Source organism: Lynx rufus, unplaced genomic scaffold, assembly GCF_022079265.1.
Source record: "Lynx rufus isolate CCGP_SWC_20201006 ecotype Redwood Valley unplaced genomic scaffold, mLynRuf1.p SCAF_8, whole genome shotgun sequence".
In the NCBI taxonomy this organism is placed as follows: Eukaryota; Metazoa; Chordata; class Mammalia; order Carnivora; family Felidae; genus Lynx; species Lynx rufus.
The window spans coordinates 2056337-2076147 of NW_025814896.1; the positions used below are offsets into that span (position 1 = coordinate 2056337).

At 58.1% G+C, this 19811-nt stretch overlaps 1 protein-coding gene across 2 annotated transcripts in view; it reads right to left on the reverse strand.

The window, feature by feature from the left end:
• The window catches only part of CDH4 (cadherin 4), a 540251-nt gene that overhangs the window by 125436 nt on the left and 395004 nt on the right, over positions 1-19811 (reverse strand). For both annotated transcript variants that reach the window (XM_047069547.1, XM_047069548.1), the window contains one exon: positions 6257-6430. In XM_047069547.1, the coding sequence (XP_046925503.1) occupies positions 6257-6430 (174 nt within the window). The remainder of the gene's footprint in view (positions 1-6256; positions 6431-19811) is intronic.

Consider the following 19811-nt stretch of genomic DNA (forward strand, 5'->3'; position numbering starts at 1 on the left):
GGGGCTGCCATGCCCCCTGTGGGAGGGCCTGTGCCGGTCCTGGGAAGCGGGGTATTCTCAGAGGAGGCAGGGAGGGGCCAGGCTGGGGAGCGTCAGGTGCAGTGAGAAAGTCCTCCAGGCTGAGGGAAGGGCTCGTACGCAGGAGTCCAGGTAACCAAGGGTGTGACCAATCTGCACGTAGCCCAGCGTGGCTGTAGTTGGGTGTTCCAAGGAGCGGAGTCAGACCATGAGGTCCTGTGAGACATGCTAAGGAGTGAGACCCTGTCTTGGAGACTGAGGGAACAGAAGAAGGGGGGAAACACACACATGCCACGTTTTGAAGGGTCACCTGACTTTCGTGAGATGGTGAATAATGATCGCTTGGTCACTCACACATGAACGGATGCCTTCCAAGAGCCAGAAACTAGGTTCCTAGGCGAACGCAGTGATGACCGTACCACAAGGTTACCCAGCGGACGTTTCGCAGGATAACACGGAGTCAGACTTCAGCTGGTCCCATCAAATGCATTCATGCATCTGATCAACATCTACGGAGGGTCTACCCTGGGTCGGATACGGGGTGACTCTCCGTGTCCCTGTCTCACACGTTCACAGTGCCGACCCCGGCCCGGGACACATCGCTCACGGAGCTCCGCAGAGACCCCACCCATCCGCATCCACACAGGTCAGCAAATGTTTGTGGTTGGATATGAAGCAACGTGGCACCTGTGCACAGAACGGGAGCCAAACTTATCCTGGAAAATGCGAACCGGTCCGGTCTTCTCAGCTCTCTTGGGCTGGCAGGTGGGACGCGGATTCTGGCAGTCCTTCTGAGCCCCCTGCAGCCGTGCTCTCGTGAGCTCCCTGCTCTAGAAACGGCCTCCCGCTCATCTCTCACCTTCGCCGCGTGGCTACCCTTTGTGCTAAGCGATTATGTGACCATCTCCTTTCCAGGCCTTGCTCCGAGGACAGGTTTGCACGAGCTGCTGTCCGTTAAAATACCGACTTCTGAAATTGAAGGACGCGTCTCCCGGTAGCACAGCCTTCTTCCTCATCATCTTGAGCGGGTTCCTACAGTTGCCCCGGACAACCTCTCAAGTTAACAAGTTCTGAATTTTTATTAGACTTCTTAGAAGTCGGATTTTATCCTCATTCCGAATCTTGCCAGAAGTCAAACCTAACACACACGCTAGAAAAGCAAGTGGCTTTTCAGAACCCTCCACGAAGGTACACATGAAGGAATCCCAACCGCGGTAGCAAAGGGACCAAATTCTGAATGACGGGCAGCAGGCGGCCTGCCCGCAGGCCCTCGGAGCTGGAAAGCGCTCTAGTCCTCTCCCTCTGAATCTGGTGCCTGCACGGTGCTGGGCACCTCAGCTGGCCCCAAACCGTCCCTTCCAGAGCCGGGATTCAGGAGCAGGGAAAATCCCCTCCTGCCCCTTCCCAGAACACAGGGTCTCCGGCTTCTCAGGGGATCAGCCCGCCTGCGAGTGTCCCCCCTCGGCTCTGAAGCAGGGACAGCCCGGAGCTTCCGAGTGCTGCCTCTGTGATGTGGCCGCTCTCCCCTCCCCACTTAAATTTAGACGGCGGCCTAATTCCGGTGGGCACGCCCGCAGGAGCACTTCCATACTGTGCCGCAGACACTCCCCGCTCCTGGCGGCCCAGCCCATCGTGGCCAGCCTTCCCTTTTCAGGGTTCTCCTCCACCCAAGTCGCTTATTCATTCTCCCTGCATCGCAGAACTAATGCTAGTCCTTCCAAGGAAAAAGCCTGTAATTAACAGAGGCTTTTGGGGAAGAACGTTCTGCCTGCTTCTCTCCTGCCCAGTTTTTCATTTAGCATATTTTATCAGAATGAAATGCCTTAATGAGCACACAACTGCAGCTGATCCCAGCTGAACCTCAAAGTGCTCCTCGCTTGGCTTCCCGGCCCCATCAAGCTGTATTCACATTTGCTGGGACTCGGGCTTCTTTCTGGAGCAACTTCCCCCAAAACAGGGACAGGAAACTCATCAACGTCCTGCAGACAGAGACGGGGGCAGGAAGCCTCCCCAAACCCCTGCCCGGGCTAGGTAAGAGCTGAATGGGGGGAAGGGAGGGAGCCAGAGAGGAGGGAGGCAGGAAGTGAGCACATGACAGTGTGGGTGTCATACGCGTGTGCTATCACGTGGGATGGCACGGGTGCACACGTGTGTGTGTGCTTCTGCCCCGAGTTCTGACATGATCACCGGGCGTGCACTTGGAAAAGACAAATCTCTTACAGAAACTGTAAGGAGATTCTGTTTTCCATCTGCTGAGGATGCATCTCCCCATTAAGATCCCAGCTCGGCTTGGGATTCCGTTCCACGGAAAGTACTCCACCATCAGTCAAGAAACTCTGAAGGCCCACCAGGAGGGGCGAGATCTCTGCCGGGACCCTGGTGCCCCGGCCTCCACGGTGTGTGAGCCGCTGGGCGCCCAGACAGCGCCCCCCACCGGGCTTTGCTTCCATCACTCATTCAATGAACGTAGTGCCTGCTGTTTACAACACTAGAGGCGGGGGAGGCCTGTGCTCAGATGCGTAAGTAGCAATCATGAAGTCACGTGGTACTAAGTGCTGTGGAAAAAGCAAGGGGGGCCGTGGGGCGAAGACCAGGCTTGGAGGGTCAGGTCTGACCTCTCGTCAGGCCACCCCTCGTCCCGTCCCCCTGGCACAGGGGAGGCGTCACAGACGAAAGGACACACGTGCTCTCACAGGGGAACCTTCCGGGGGCAGAGACGCACATCCCCTTCCCTCCCTGCACAGCTGGCCCCCGTTTCTCCGTGTCCCTTGCGATAAGGCACGGCCACACACCTGGCTTCGGCCAGGGGACTTCAGGCAAAATGAGTGCCTGCCACGGCCAGGCCTAGCCAGTCCTGCAGCCCTCATTCCGGGGCCCCGAGTGACCGTGGTACAGAGCCCCCCTCCCCCAAACCACCTTCACAGGAGCAGGAAACAACCCGTCTTGTGTTCAGTTCTGAAATTCCGGGAATGCCCTTGATAGCAGTCAGCTAACACTAACCCACACCCTATCCTTCAGCTCGTGGCCTGTTTTGGAGTGGCCGTGGCCAGCATGGAGGTGGCCCTCCCTATGGGGGCTGCTGGACACGCCAGGGTGTCCGCGGAGCGGAGGACAAATTTGTTCAAAAGCACAGCCACGGGGCGGGCCAGGGGACAGCGAGGTTGAGCTGGTGCCACCGGTTCCCTGCTTTTCTCGGCGGACACCTGAGGCCACGTTCCCGTTTCCTTCCTCGAGGTCCAGGTTAGACGCGTCAGTGGCAAGGGGGTCCTCGGGATGCTGCGGCCCCCATCAGGGCACACAGATGTCCTTGTGACCAACCCCCTCCCCCATCAATGCATCCACGGGCCGTGTGGGAGCCGAAGGCTCGGCCGGCGGGGGAGACTTGGCTATTTTGCCTCCAGCTATGACTGACCGGCCCCGAGACCACGGCGGGTCCCTCGGGTAGAAAGTACAGAGGTGTCGTCTTCTCCATCATCCAGGAGGGGACAGGCCCTGGGAGTCCTCGCGGGTCAGGGGCTCTGCCTACGGTACCTTTCACAGCCTGTGTACGGATGGGCGCAGAGGAGGAAAGATTCGTGTGTCCCTACTAGGACCACTAACCTGAGAAACTCTGAAAGCCAGGACAGCAGAACATTCCAGAAGTGCCAGGATGCACGCACAACATCACGCGTGCACCTGCGGCGCGTGAGCAGACCAGAGCCCTCGGTACCCATCACAAGGTCGCGCACTCACTATAAGGTTCCCGCCAAGTGCCGGGGAGGTGGGCCAGGGTGCTTCCCAGACGCTGGGAGGTAAGCTGGATGTGCGCTTGTCAAACTGGGCTACATCTGGCCCAGTGCCTGTTTCTGCAAATAAGGTTTCATTGGAAGACAGACGCGGGGATAGTTTACGCGTTGCCCACAGCAGCTTTCGTAGCGCAAAGAGTTGAGTATCTGAACCCGAACCCGGCTGGCTGCTTAACACGGCTACTATCTGGCCTTTACAGAAAAAGCCTGGCGACCCCTGAGTCAGAGCAACTGCTTCCTACCAAGCTGATCTTTGAGCAGTGCAAAGCACGAGGCCGTAAGTAAGACCGAACCACACAACGGCGAGCCGGCTCCCCTTCCGCTTGGCTTTCCATCCTGATGACACTCATAGAGGAAGCTGCTGGTACTACGGCCTCTTGGGAAGGCTGATGTTTGCTCTTCGCCTCCCTTACAAACAAGTCCCAGGCGGCCTTCAGGCTCTGAGGGTGACAATTACACAGCCAGACACCAGCAGCTGTGTTTTCTCTGCCTTCTGCGAGTCTCGAGTCTCGCGGTCAGCCTTCCTCGAAGCCACCAATGCCAACTCTCCAACTGTGACCGCAAATAAAGTCTCCTCTTGGCATAATTTACATTAGAAATGAATCCCTGACAAAAAACACTAGGTAGTCGGATGACGAGTGCTCGTCAGACACGGTCCCCGAGGGCAGAGAGGGGGCGCGCACGTGGGGGCCACAGAGCTAAGTCATCCTGTCGGTGGCCGGGGGTTGGCAGACTGACCTTGAACACGGGGTCCTGGGACTCCTCCCCCAGGTTGGGGTTCACGTCTTGAGTGTTTCGCTCAAGTCTGTGCCTGCATCACAGGGACCTCCCAACACTCAGGACACTCAAGGGCAGGAGGGGCTCTGGAAAGCTCGAGCTCCCCGTCTCACGGGGGAGGGGGAACTGAGGTCAGAGGGTGGCTTCTCCCCACGAGTGGAAAGACTGTCCCGCGTCCCTCCTGCGCCCTCACGCGCCTGCAACACAGGCCACACTTCTGACCCCCGAGGGTGGGGGGCTCCCCCACCAAGCAATCCTGTGACACCGGCGGGGTGTCTGAAGTTTAACTGACACAGTTTATTCTGTCGCGGGCTGCGAAAACAGCAGGTGTCCGTCCCACAGGGAGGGGCTCAGTCCCGCATCGCGGCTCCCACCCAGAGGGCCTGCCACGACCCCCTCTAGCCCAGAGCAAGTCTACTCGCTAGATTGTCATAATGAGTGTAAGTCAGGAACCCCCGATGGGTAAGACGCGGACATGCCAGGCTCCCTGCCCCTCCCCGGGCCGCCAACAGGAGGCTCTCCACACCTTGTCCCTCGGGGTTTTTATGGAAGCTGCATTACAGACTTGGTTGATTAAGTCACTGGCCACTGGCAACAGACTTGACCTCCAGCCCCTCCCCGTCTCAGGCGTTTGGGGGGCAGGGCTGAAAGTAAGGTCTCCCCTCTCGGAGTCGGTTCCCCTGGCAACCGGCAACCAGTCCCCAGTCCTTAGGGGACTCTCCCAAAGTCAGCATTAACATGACAAAAGACAACTCCAGCGCTCTCAAGGGGCAGGAAATTCTGAGGGTTTTAGGGGCTTGGTGCTTGGGGATGAACAAGGTTCTGTGGCCGGGGCACCGCGGCCATGGCGTGTGTGGAGGGGCATCGGCTGCGGGGCCCGCTGCCTTGCTCTGCTCCGTGTCTGCATTTGAAACGCACAGCCCAGCTCCCTGCGTGGGTGCAGCGGAGACAGGACAGGCTCAGCAGCCCCCGGAAGGAAGGCCACCCGTAGCAACACCCCGGCCAGTGGGGCGAGGCGCTCCCCAACGATGGGGCGCTAAACAGGATCCTCACCGTCGTTTTACCAAAGTATTGCCCGCACTGGGTTGCAATTTTCTCCAAAGGGAAGGAGGAAGTGCTAGTTGATGGCCTTGATTTTGAAACACAGATCTGTAGAACCACTTCCTCCCTTCTCCCAGGGAAAGCACCTTTGGGGAGGGGGCCAGGAGCTCGTGCACTGCAGGAGCCCTACCCCCGACTAGGGATGCAAAAGCCCCGAGTTTGGGGTCACAGTCTCCGTCCCAAGTTCCGGAACTTCCCACCGCCACCGTCATCCCCAGCACAGACACGCCGTCTTTCCACCATCCAGCGTCTTAGTCGTAATTGGAAAAGAGTGTGAGCAAAGAAGGGTGTCAGAGGCCAAAGGCCATGCCCAAGTCGCCACCCTGCCCCCTTCCATCAGCACAGGCGAGCCGACCCAAGTCCGGCCGGACCCCCCCTCCCTGGAGGACGAGGCTGCCCTTCTGATCTCTGTCTCGTGCCGTCTCATTACCATCTTGACCTTCTTGGACACCGAGTGCAGACCATCCCATGCTCCCGCTCCAGGACAAGCCCGCCAGACTCACCTGCAAGATCCCGGAGGAGAGGACGCACTGAGCTAAGACCCTCCCCAGCCAGCAGGAGGGGTCTCCACTTACCCGCACCAGCTGCTGTGGGAAGGGCCCGCGGGAATTTTCCGGCACGTTGATGGGTGGGATGACCCAGTCTCGTTTCTGTCTCCTCAGCCCGTTGGCATTCTGGTGCTGGGGCCACGGCAACAGCGTGTCATTCGGAGGCTGAGAGGCGTCCAGACCTGCACTCGGCTTCCCTTTCTGCAGCATTAGTCGGAGGGGGGAGAGAAGAGTCAAAGAAGTCTGGTTAAGTTCTGCGCAGAGGAAAAGGCATCTGTTCAGAGAATCTGTTCTGTCCTAGATCAACACAGAGAGACTGGATGACGCTTGGGAAAGTGGCTAAGTGTTCGGGGGAAAAAGATCAAGCAACGGAAGAATGGGGAAAGAAATCACAAGGGAAAACACAGTTTATTTATTTATTTTTATTTATTTATTTATTTATTTATTAAAAAAAAATTTTTTTTTCAACGTTTATTTATTTTTGGGACAGAGAGAGACAGAGCATGAACGGGCGAGGGGCAGAGAGAGAGGGAGACACAGAATCGGAAACAGGCTCCAGGCTCTGAGCCGTCAGCCCAGAGTCCGACGCGGGGCTCGAACTCACGGACCGCGAGATCGTGACCTGGCTGAAGTCGGACGCTTAACCAACTGAGCCACCCAGGCGCCCCAATGTTTATTTATTTTTAAGAGACAGAGAGACAGAGTGTGAGCAGGGGAGGGGCAGAGAGAGAGGGAGACACAGAATCGGAAACAGGCTCCAGGCTCCGAGCCATCAGCCCAGAGCCCGACGCGGGGCTCGAACCCACGGACCGCGAGATCGTGACCTGGCTGAAGTCGGACGCTTAACCGACTGCGCCACCCAGGCACCCCTATTTTTATGTTTTTAATATTATTTAATGTGTATTCATTTTTGAGAGAGAGAGAGAGAGAGAGAGAGAGAGAGAGAGAGAGAGAGAGTTGGACCAGGGAAAGGGCAGAGAGAGAGGGAGACCCGGAGTCGGAAGCAGGCTCCAGGCTCCGAGCTGTCAGCACAGAGCCCAGCACGGGGCTCCAATTCACAAACCGTGAGATCGTGACCTGAGTGAAGTTGGACGCTTACCTGACTGAGCCACCCAGGCGTCCTGGAAAACACAGTTTAATTTAAAGTTCTTGTTTACGAAAACACACCCTAAACACAGTTGATAACGCCGGTAAACATGATTTACAACAAATCTGTCAAAGGATGGAGAGTCTCACTATATAAAGAGTTCCTACAAATCAATAAAAAATTTAAATCTTTTTGGTAACAGGAAAGGACAGGAAGAGAAAGTCATGGCAAAATAAAAAATCAGTAAGCTTATTAAAAATGTTCACACCTTCCGTTAATCAAATGAATGCAAACTGAAGTAACGTACTCTCTTCACCTATCAAACTGACAAGATTAAATGAATGGATCTTCAGTCCTGTGCACTGTGCCGTGTTAGTCGGCTCAAGCGATGTTTGAGGGTGTTGGAGCCGGCGTTAGGCAGACCCGGTGTCTTGTGTCTATGTGCACCCTAAGGTCCACTGACTCTGGGCGAGTCGCTCTGTCCCTCCAAACTCCAGCTGCTTTTATAAAACGGGGCTGGCAATAACAACACTGATTTCAGAGGGTTGCTATGGCAACTAAAGCCATCAGAGCCCCTGCCTATGGGGCAGCCACTGGGACTGGATGGTGGCTGAGCCCTGACCGGATGCTGCTGGGGGCTAACCACAGCCTTCTGCTGCTTTGGGCCAGTCCGTCAACAGCCTCAAAAATGCTCCTTGCTGTCAGCTGTACATCAATTAAAAAAAATCAGGAAAAAAACCCCCAGTGGTTCCACAGCTGGAGATCTGTCCCCAAAACGCTACACGCAAACAAACATCTCCATATAAAATGTTCACTGCAGATGTTTTTGTAATAATATTATGGATATTATGTATCCATCAAGTAATGAAAATAATCGGACAAAACCTCTGGAGATCTGATAGCCGCAAATAACAGGCAAAAACATTTTTTTAATGTGTACTTATTTTTGAGACAGAAAGAGAGAGACAGAGGCAGAGCGCGTGTGGGGGAGGGGCAGAGAGAGGGGGAGAGAGAATCTGAAGCAGGCTCCAGGCTCCGAGCTGTGAGCACGGAGCCCGACGTGGGGCTCGAACCCACGAACCGTGAGATCATGACCTGAGCCGAAGTCGGACGCTTAACCGACTGAGCCCCCACGTGCCCCTAAATTGTAGTTAAATGCAGAATGCTATGTTTGTATCTTGGGATATTACAGAGTCATTAAAAGCTACCCTTTGGAGACGGGGACATGACGAATGTCCATCAAATAATGTAAGTGGAGAATGGCAACAGAGTATACACGTAGCACAAGTCCCTATTTGTGTGTGTGTGTGTGTGTGTGTGTGTGTGTGTGTAAGGACACAGAAAAGACCGGAAGGAAACATCAAAATGTAAACTTTTGTTTTCTCTGCTCACCAGGGAGCTTTCCCCAAGTTTACTTTATTCCTTTTACCTTTCTATATTTCTGAATATTGCAACATGTATGACTTTCTATATTAAAAAGTTTCTATATTAATTTCTAAATTAAAGGAGCCACAGCAGAGCTTCACATACACACGCGGTGTCTGCGGACCCTCACGTGCGCGCCCGGCGTCTGTGCGGAGCTTCGAGTACGCACGGTGTCTCTGGGTGTGCCACCTCCTTGCTCCTTTTCCGGGTGCCCCGGCACTGTTTTCATGGCTGGTGCTCGTTTGACTCTGCTTTGGAGACAGCTGCACATCACGGCTCACAAGGCAAAGACAGACCTGGAATAGGACAGCCCACGGCACCTGGCCACAGTCCACCCGCCTCTAGCCACGGCGGGTCCCACCCTCTGCCAGCAAGATGGGCCTGGGTGGTCTGAGCACTGCCGTCTGTGGACCCAGGACCTTGCCCACTTTTTTTTTTTGCAAAAGAACTGCTTAGAAATAAGTTAAGTACATGTGGACAAAACTGCCTACTTGATGAAAAGGTAAACTCTTCCCGAATCCACGGGCAATGCCACATGGACAAGCCACGGGGGAAGGAGAGACCCCTCTGGGACGCCCCCCAGGCCCCAGCGGACTCCCGGCCCGAGCTCCTGCAGTCGAGCGTTTGAGGCAACTAAAACCACAAGCCTTTCGTCCACCACTCCCCACCTTCATCGGAGAGGGGCCACGCGAGGTGTGCACGTCCCCGGGGGCCTTGACTTCTGTTCACGTCAAACCAATGGCTGCTGTGACTCATCTTCCGGCTCTCAGGATGACACAGCGATGGGGCCGCATCCTTACTTTCCTCCGTGAGCTTCACAGAGAACCACAGAACCGCTTTCAGAACGGTCCTGGCCACACACGGTCCCCTCACAGCCCGGGCACAGACAACTGCCTTCCCTGCCCACATGAGTAGCTGACGCCTTGTGGGCCGTGAGCGTCCCTCGCGGTCTCTGCCTGAACTCCCCTCGCCGACTCAGCAGGACGTGTCCTCAAGCCCACTTTCCTAGGGAGGCACAGAGGGGGCCTCAGAGAGGCCGAGTCACTTCAGAAGGTCACACAGCTCACTGGGCAGGGACAGGATCTGAACCTGGGAGTCAGACCTCAAGACCGGAGCCCCTGGCTGAGTGCCACCCCTCACTCGTGGGTCTCGTTGCCTGGAAGTCACATCCCCTTTACCCGACCTCAAGTCATGTGTGCGGAGGCCCGGCAGGAGTCAGCGTTCCCGGAGAATTGCCTGCAGTCTGTGTTAAGGAGCCACCAGGTGACTGATGCGTTCCACAGCCCGGTCTGGGGGCTTCTCAGCTCGCAGCTAAATAGTTCGCCTGTCCCCGGGCACCTGCCCCGGGAGGAGGGACAGGGTTAGTGTTTGTTCTTAAGCGTGTCGGCTTGAGGGCAGCCTGCCGGACTTGGGAGCCTTGCACGAGATGCCAGGGAGCCCCGGCCACAAGCACAGCCGGGGGAGGGGGTGCTGGCCATCTGTGGCTCCCCCGCTGTCTCCCCCAGTGACGGTGCGGAGAACACAGGTCTGCCCCACCGGCAAGGCTTGGGCACCAGCAGGCAGAATGCTCACCCGAGTCCTTTGTATTTCAGGCTCGGGGTTTTAAGGAGTTTTCATAAAGCTGCTTTTTTTTTTTTTTTTTTTTTTTGAACTGCTTTATCTTCATTTGCTGAGGACGAGCTTGCATGGCGTTAATTTCCCTAGTGTTGTTTAAATAAATTGCACATATTTGCTACTATTTTAAAGCTGTGAGACACATATAATAACAAAATCTGGCGAAAATCGATGCCAGACCTGTGCAGCCTCAGCCTGGAAGACACGCCCACGTCTCCGGGCAGAAACGTTGGTGCAGATGATCGGTTGCCCCCCTGGAACAAGCGTGCCGTTCTGACACGCGGTCACCCTGGGCCCACTCGGAACACGGCGCCTAAACACCGATGCACAATTGCGCTAGTTACAAATAATGCTTCCAGTTACTCTCAAAAATATTTCCTAACGGATGACACCCGCGGATTTTCCCAACGTGCTCCCGAATTCTGTATTTCTGAGTAAATGATGGCCGGGTGCCGGACAGCGGAGTGAACGTGACCTCTGTGCCACTGTTACTAGAAATTATATATGTGCGTGTGCACATACAGGTGTATATTGGTGCGTGCGTGTGTGTGTGTATGTGCAATGCACGCAGGTACGTATGTGTGTGCACGAGTACATGCATACACGTGTACGTGCGTGTGTGTTTGTATGCTGTGTGCGTGTCTATAACACTACAGTTTTCCCAAAACCGACAGCCCGGCATCATGATAGGCTGGCCACACCCCATCACTGGGTCTTTACAGTCTCATCCAAGCTAGAAGGGTCATTACTGGCAGGGATGGGGGGGTCCTCGCTGCTGAACTGACCGTCGGATCCGGCCAAGCTCACACCTGCACATCCGGAGAACAAAGAGCCCTGAGGAAATCACTTGGTCCTGCTGTCCTCTTACCGGATGCCCAAGAAGGTGTGGTTAAGAGGTTAACTTCCTGGAGGCGCGGACAGCTTGTGGACGCACCCCGCCCGCAGGGGGCCGAGGCATTATTTTGGCCCCACGCTGTGGGTGCTGCCCTGCCCGGGAGGTCGTAGGGCTTCACGGCCACTCACTCGGCACAGAGCAAACTCAGTGGACAGATGTAAACGTGGGGTTCCCCATGCTTCCTGAGCGCCGAGTAAGTGACCCTCAACCTCCACCCTCATGTGCTCGTGTGGAGTGGCAGGCCAGGAGCTCTGATGACAGTGATGGCTGTCACGGGTCATGGGGGCGCCGTGGGCCCAGGTAATCTCCGACTTAGTCCTCAGGACAGCCACACTCTCCATGGGACAGTGACCAGCACGAGCCAGGAACAGGCGGGTTCGAGCTGGCACTGCAATTCAGGCCATCTTGGGAAGGCACAGATGCTTCAGGGGGATATTCTACCTGAGTGGGGTACTGAGGGGTGAATAGGAGTTTGTTGTCGGGAGAATGAGTAGCCAAGAAGGGGGCAGATGTGGACGCAGGACGGTGTGGGTGCCTGAAAAATCAGGCAGATGCCCTCATGAAATTCAAGGGCTGTTTGGGGCCTAGAAATAAAGTAGAATGGGGGGGGCGATGTTGCAGGCTTTCGGGGTCACAGGGCTGGTCTGACACGGGCTGCTCTTCACTGGCCCTGCCGGTATTTGTTTTGACCCCTGCACCCCCAAGCCTTGGTTCCTCTTCTGTGAAACGAGGAGGCCCTTACCGGGGGGCAGTGTGGGTGACAAGGTGACACTGAGGGCATAGGGCAGATGGCGGGGTTTCAGCCCTACTGTCAGGCTCAAGGTGGGGAGAAGAAACCCACGAAGGGTCACGCCGGAGGGGGCTCTGCAGGCTGGACTGGACTCCCAGGGGTGCAGAGAGAACAGGGTAGGGGGGCTTTAGCCTGGACACCTGGGGGTGGTGGCTTGGCCTGGAATGAGCCCCGAGTGTTCAGAGGGGCAGGTGGGCTTAGGACTGTCCCATAACCTTATATCCCAGTTAAGGAAACTGAGGCACAAGGAGGAGAAGGAATGTGTCCAAATTGCCTAGTAGTGAGGGCGGGGCTGAGCCAGGGGGCGGTGGTGGGTGGGGAGGGCGGGGACAGCCCAGGGAGGAGACTTCCTGGATGCTGGAGGCAGGGTTTGGTGTCCCTGGATGGGCCCATCCCAGAGCCCTGTCCGGACATGGGCAGGCGTGAGTGTCCACCTTGGCATCGAGCTTGGCACGCCATCTGCCACGGTGGCCTCCCTCAGGCGGGCAGGGCACTACCCCCGGCTGCGGGATGGATGGGCTCCCTGCCCTGGATTAGGGTACGACTGGGTGGGGGGGGACCCCCCACCCCTCACTACCTGGGCTGCTGGTCTCCCTGGCCACACGGATAGAGCCCCACCTGCCTCCCGCCCCACCCTCCCCTCCCCTCCCCTCCCCTCCGAACACCCCAGCCACACCCCTGCTCAAGGCTGCACACTCTTGGTGCCCAGGTGCCCCAGGCACAGCCCACCCCGCCCCGAGCACGTACGGGCATCTCCCAGAAGGGGCAGATGAAGGGTGTGGAGCCCGGCCACCTGGGGAGACGTGTCTCGCGGTGCAGACACACAGAGCCACACTCCCACTCGTGAAACCCTAAATCCGCTATTTCTTAATTAGCTTTATTCACGAAGTGTTTCCCGTTTCCGATCGCCTCTCCCCGCTGAGTCTGAATCAGCAGTGCTCTGGACTGGATTCGTTCTGCTGACGTTGCTCTGGGACCGGGGTTTAGGGGGACTTTCTCAGGCGGGCGTCCCAGTGCCGGGAGTGGGGCCTCGGGGGGTCGCTTACAGCCTCTGGGCCTTGGTCTCCAGGCTCACGGGGCTGGATGAGCTCTGTGCTTTGGGGCCACCTGGACAGCTGGGGTGCAGGGTGTGGGCTGAGGCCCTGACCTGGGGGGGTCAGCCTCACTCCACGACTTGGGGAGGGGTCATCCCCCTGCTGGGCTGGAGTCTGGACTCCCTGTGTCAGCGGACACCGACTTCGAGGAGACAGAACGCCATCCTGTGTTTGCACAGGCCGTGGGGCTGGTCCTTTTGCAGACGGTCTGTGGCACCTGGGGGCCTGGGGGACCCAGGACTGGTGGCCTTAAGGTCCCTCCAGGCCAACCTGTGTGGCCCTGGCAGGTCCCTCCTGGCAGGCTCTCTGGGCAAGTCCCAAAGGCAGGTGTCCTCTCTTCCTAGGGATAATGTGACCTGGCCCTTGCACTCAGCACAGGGGTTGTTATTTTAGGGAGAGAGGTGGGAGGTAATGGACCTGAGAACAGAAGGACGGCCCGCCAAGGACCGCAGCCTTCCATTTCAGCGAGACCGAGGCCCCCGAGTTCACGGGCAAGCTGCATGTTAGAAGAAACCATCCTTTCCACCCCCGAGCCCTGCCCGTCCCAACCTGCACCCCAACAGCCACCTGCGAGGCCCTCTCCCCAGGCGGGCTTTCCCCCCACCGGCCCCTCAATCGGCACACTATTCTCCCACGCTCCCGGCAGCTCTGTGCCGCCCGGTCCTGCTCTCCGTGCACCAGAGGGCTGTTCTCTGTGTCTGACTGTGAGTGTAATTGAGTGTGACCTCCAGGTGAAGTCTTCAGGGATTCCTCAATATGAGGAAGAAGCTGGGTCATTTCCCTCCATCATCAATTCACCAGCGAAAGGTGAATAATGCAAAACTGACCTGAGGCAGGATTTAAATTATCGCCTTTTTTTTTGAAAAAGGAGAAAAAAAAAAGAAAGAAAAATCGTGCCAGGGGAAGGCTATAATCATCCCTACCTCCAATCGACATGCAAAAGGTTATAATTCATCACATTCTTCTATTATCTAACCATTCACCTGTTAGGGGCATAGGATTATTAAGCCGAGCGTGAGCACTGGCTGTAAGTAAACGGGCTGACTCATAAAACATCAGAGGTGAAGGTAAACAGGGGGCATAAATAATCAAGCGTCCGCCTTCGGGACAGAATCTCCAGGTGTCTCCCTGGGGTGACTTCCCCACCGTCTTGGCTGGAGGTGGGCATCAAGCGGTGAGTGTGTGAATACGTAACAGCGTCCCTTTTTCCTTGCGACAGGGATGCAGACGGCAGGTCCCGCCACACCCCCTCCTGACCCAACACAGTGGGCTCTGCGGGGGGGGGGGGGGTCCAGGGGTCTGCACGGTGGACATGCTCGGCGCAAGCACCAGCCCCACAGGGCGTAGACATGATGCCCAGCGACACTAGAGAAACAGCAGTGTGTGGGCAAGGCCAAGAGAAGAGCCTCTTGAACAGACAGGCGGGGTGGGAGGAGCCCAGTGCAAAGCCCGGGCTCTGGAGCACAGCCGGGACTGCGCTCCCACGCACGGTCGTCGGGCGGGGACACTTGGCGCTTTTGCAAAGTGCGATGGGTACAGAGGGCGTGGGCCACTCTCCGGAGCCGTGGCTCAGAAGTCACTCCTCCCAGGAGGCGACACAAACCCGGGAACGGCTTCGACATTCCCACATGCCAGATCCCAAGGGCTGTGTTTCTAAGGGGCGCCCAGCAGCCCCGACCCCTGAGGGTGGGGTCCCAGGCGACAGACAGCCTGACGTCCCCGACAGCCCATCCCACCCCGTCCTCAGGTCCCAGGCCGGATGCTCCCTTCACACCTCAAATTCCTTCCACTTTGAGACAAGAGCATGAGCACAAGTCCATCTGATTCGATGAAAAAGTCAATGGAAACATTTTCAGTTAGTTCCTTGTGGGACATGCCGCGTGGGTGCGGTGTCTGATGTCCTAGAGACGTCTTCTTAACCAAGGGGGTCCTGGTCGGCATCCCGAGGCGTGCCCACCCCCTCCCCCTTGGTCTGCATTCCCCGAGTCGGTGCCTCCTGGGGAAGGTCCCCGGGCCACCTGATGTCTCTGACCGGCGGTGCAGCCCTGCGGACCCCTGTCACCCCCAGCCTCCTGGGACAGGAACATCTGCACTCACGGGATGGAAGGCTCTGGGGGCCCTGGTGAGGCCGCGAGCTTCTCTTTTTCCAAAAATAAACCAGCCCTTCCCTCTCATGACACTGAGCAATCTCCAGAGAACGCAGCTGGTACGTCTTTCCTTTCAGCCAAGCTGCCTCCGCTGGGGTCCAGTATGGGCTCCCGGGGCACCTGTGACCTCTCACGCACAGAGTGACCACACGCCTATTTGCACAAGCTCATCCGACCGCTCTCGGGTGGCCGATCTCAGCCATAAACACGAGACTCAGGGGCAGGGGTTCCAAGGTGGCCGGTTACACAGGGGTCTGCGGTCGGGGGCTGAGTGGGGTGTGACGTGCCATCCTGCACCGTGAACTGGCCCTACCTCTGACGGCACGAGGGCGGTGGGGGTCTATCCCCTAAACCCAAGCGTCGCTTCTGCCTCTGCCTCTGGCTCACCGCCCCTCCTGATTTCACTGCCTCCCTGCGGCTCTGGGTTACAGGTGCATCCATAAATAGCGTGCCCCCCACCCAAGTGTCACACGTGGCACTGACTTTCACCGAGGGCAGTTAGGTTCCTAACGAAAGAGGCACTCAAGTCTACACCAATCGTTCACTCCTCTCTTCCTACTTCCCTTTCGACGTGCATTTGAAAACCGGTACATGTCCGCCTGCAGGCACGTATGTTTAAAATAGTTAACTAGGGTAGTGTCTACACCCTTCTGGCTGGTTTCCATGGTAGCTAAGGATGGACAAAGTAAAGTGGTATTTACCAAACACAAAATGAAACAAGGGAGACGCATCCCCGTTCTCCAGCAAAGAGAACACGCAAGCCATTCTAAACACACATTTGCATGAGGTTGGTTCCGAGAGGTGCTTAGTGGAGTCTCTTTCCGCGACGCTGCTGCGTGGAAGAAGGCGCTGTCTCCCCCATGCACCGCTATGGTATTCCTCACTTCCGATCTCTTCTAGGAAGGGGAGGGAGGTCGTTTTGAAAACTCCCACGGAGAGCGTACAAAGAGAGGTCTCCTGAACAGAGCAGCATGGTTGTGCCTTCAAGTATCTATCTGGGAGGAGAGTCTTAGTGACGGTGACAGTGGGGGGCGCCCTGGCCTCGCTCAGGCACGCCCAGGCCACTTAGGGAGGGAGGGGCTGGTGCAGCCCTCGCTCACACCTGGCCAGGTGGGGGTCCTGGCAGGTGCAGTGACCGGTCCCGTCTTGCAGCTGCAGCTGGGCCTGGCCCTCGGCCCCTCTCTGCCCTGTGGCCGGTAGGGCGAGCGCAGACACCGAGGGCGGTCCTGACACCCCCTCCCACCGGGGTCAAGCAGGCCGCCGAGGTCGGGGAGTTGTGAGCGGCCCTGCGGGAAAGAGTTCAGTCACCGCTGCTCAGGGACTTTTCCCGTCGGCGCCGTTTTGTTGGGAAGGTGTCATGCTGTTCCCAAGTGGGGTCCAAACCACATTTCTCTTCACGAACGCCTCAAAGCTCGCCCTTGTCCCCTTAAGCCTCGTCTCCCCCCCACAATGAAGACACGAGACAAACCCGAGAGCAGGCGAGATGGGCAGTCTGTGTGCAGACATCATGCTCGCGGGCCATGATGAGGATCCCCATCCGAGCACAGAAGAGGACAGGAGACCCCACAACGTCCAGACAGGCCCTTGCGTGCGGGCGTGTGCGTGCGTGCCCTCGGCTCACTGCCGCGTGCCCGGCCAGCCTGCTCACCGTCCCCGCCTCCCCAGCTGGCCCACGGCCCCCAGCGCCCGTCTCCAGACCGGGGCCTGCACACCTCGGCACTGCCGACATCTGGAACTGGGTCATTCTCTGGGGTGTGGCCGTCCTGTGCATTTGTAGGGGGCTGGGTGGCAATCCTGCCCCACCCACTCGATGCCAGAAACACCACCCTCCCCCTGCTGTGACAACCCAAAATGCCTCGAGTCTTCTCTGAACGCCCTGGTAGAGAACTTGCTCTAGAGAATCACGAAAGTTGTTTGGTTACAAACATCTTACATGGGATTATTCTTCCGTTTATAGGAAAAAATACGATCGCGGTAAAAAAACCAAATGAAATTAAATCAGCAAGTTAAGCCAAACTGTGTCACTTTTTCTGGGAGCTGTTAGCGGTGGAACCAAATGGATTCTCGCACACGGGCGTCAATGGGTGAGAAAAACGGTCAGTTTCGCCAGCGTCGAGGATTCTGGAAGGCTTCGGTGAGGACGTGGGAAGGGTCTGACGGAGAGCCTTAACTCAAGCCGAGGTCCCGTTACGTTCCCCCCGAAAGGCGCCTGGGGACTCTGGGCCTCCAGTCTATTCCCAGCGTCTACCGCGGACGTGGGGCCCACGGGACGGGCTCCAGGCCACGTCAGCGCCCCGCCGACGGGTTTCAGGTTCACAGGTGTCCCTGTCCGTGCTGGGGGCTCTTGTCGTGGCGGAAAGTGCCCGTGACCCCGTCGCTGTTGTTTTCACAAACAACTTCAGGAGTAAGGATTGTGTATTTAACCAAATACCAAATGGGAGCCCAGGCCTTGGAAGGAACCAGAAACCTGTGCTGGTCTGGAAACCCGGTTCGATTTTCATCTGAAACAGCTACAGGAGGGCAGCGTGGACACCTCACGCCCCACACTTCCGGGGGGGGGTTCTCTGCAAGGCCCCCAACACGCTCACGCACACACACGGGCCCCATCAAGAGCCACAGGCCCCGGGGCGGGCGAGGGTGAGCAGGGCACACACGGGCACGCGCGTGTCTGCAGGGCTCACGGTCGCAGGCGTGCACGCCGTCTCCGCCCACCTGGCCCCCGGGGAGGCAGCGCACGGAGAAGCGCCCTGAGTGCCGGCGGCCCCGCAGCCCAGGCCTGGTGGGGCCGAGACGGGATTCTTTCAGAGGACGGAGAAGCTGGGGTGGGAGGAGGCCTCGGTCTGGAGCGCCGGCTTCTTCTCGTGTTTTAGGGCTCAGCTCAGACGTCACCTTCCTGAGCCCCGGACACAGCAGCGGCGCCTGCCTGCTGCTCAGTCCCCACCCCCCCAATTCCCGGTGGTGTCCCCGCCTCACAGGACAGAGCCTGCGGCAGGGTGCTGTCTGGCGGGGACGCGGCAGCACTCCGTCGTCCTTCCCCCGGGAAGGGACCTGACCTGGGACCTTTCTGACTGCCTCCCCGGAAGCCTCCTTGCCTGGCCTGGCAGTGGCCCTCCGTGTGGGGTCCACGGTGCCGTGCGGATCAGCAGCGAGCCACCCGGACTTCTCCGGCTCACTCCCCATCAAGTCTCGCTGACATGGTGCCTGGGACAGTGTCCCTGCTGGGTCTGGCCGGGCACATCATGGGGGTTCTCGCTGGCTCTGCAGAGGCCCTGTCACCACCGCCCTGCCCCCCCCCGCCCCCCCTCTGCAAAAGGAAGGGTTGACCCGGGCACCTGTTCAGGGCCGTTCGCAGCCTGAAACATCATCTACATTTGACCTTCTCCCTGGTGCCTCCCACTCACCGCAGGCCGGGAGAGGCAGGGTCGGGGACAAGTCACACTTGCCCCGAGGGCCCTTCTCCGAGACCACAGACAGACAAGGAAGCCGAGAGGCACCTTCCACCAACGAGAACAATCGCTGCGCCCTTCATGCCAACAAACGGTTAAAATGCCGTGAGTTTGAGAAGGTTTGCTCGCCCCTGGAGACCCACGGGCGTGGGGGCGCTGACCGGGCTGTGGCCGCCAGCTCTGGCTCTGGACGGGGACCAGCCCAGCAGTTTGTGTGGGTCTCGGGTGTGGCGATACACGAGAATGTGCACGTGTGGCTTCCCCGGGGCGGTCCCGCCAGGAGCAGGCCCCGCGTGCGGTGACGTGGGCTGAACCCACGGGAGCGTGGGGCGCGTGAGCACTCGGCTCCCCACGGAGAACCGCGGACCCTGTCTGCACCTCGCTGACCACTGAGGCATCTCCTGGAAGGTTCTTTCTGAAGACACACAGTCCATTCCCTGGGTGCTTTCCCAAGGCGACACCTCACACGGAAAGCCTCATGTGGGCCCCCCTTCGGTTGAAACCGCCAAACCTGGGTGTTAGGGTTCAGGCAGGGGCACGACAGCCCTGTGGCGCTCACCTGGGGGCTCTCCTGACCCGGCCGGCCTTACCATCTCTCGGGTGGACGGCAGGAACCGGTTCTCCCCTCCCCTCCACCGGGGACCAACCTGGGTGCCCTTGGTGATGCCGGTAATGGGTTCTGGCCCACTCTCAGGATGCAGGGGTGACAGACTGTGGGTCTGGGGGGCAGACCCTGAGACGGAGAAGTGACGGACCACAGAGAGGAAGGCTGCTGGACCGTGAGGCCTAAAGCACCAAGGTCTTGGCCACGCTTGTCCTCACTGTACTGGGGACCCAGGCGGCCCTATGAAGGGGACTGGAGGGCATCCGGAGCCCTGGGGGGTTGCACGGGGTCTGTGTGCCCTCCGCTCGGCTGGCGGATGAGGCCACACACCTGCTGAAAGCCACTGAACCACGGCCTGGGGGGTGTCGACAGCAGACATTTACCGTCTGGGTTCTGGAGGCCGGTAGTCCGAGGTCAAAGTATCAGCAGGGGTTAGTTCTTCCCAGGGCCGAGGGGGAGAACGCGTCCGGGCCTCGCTCC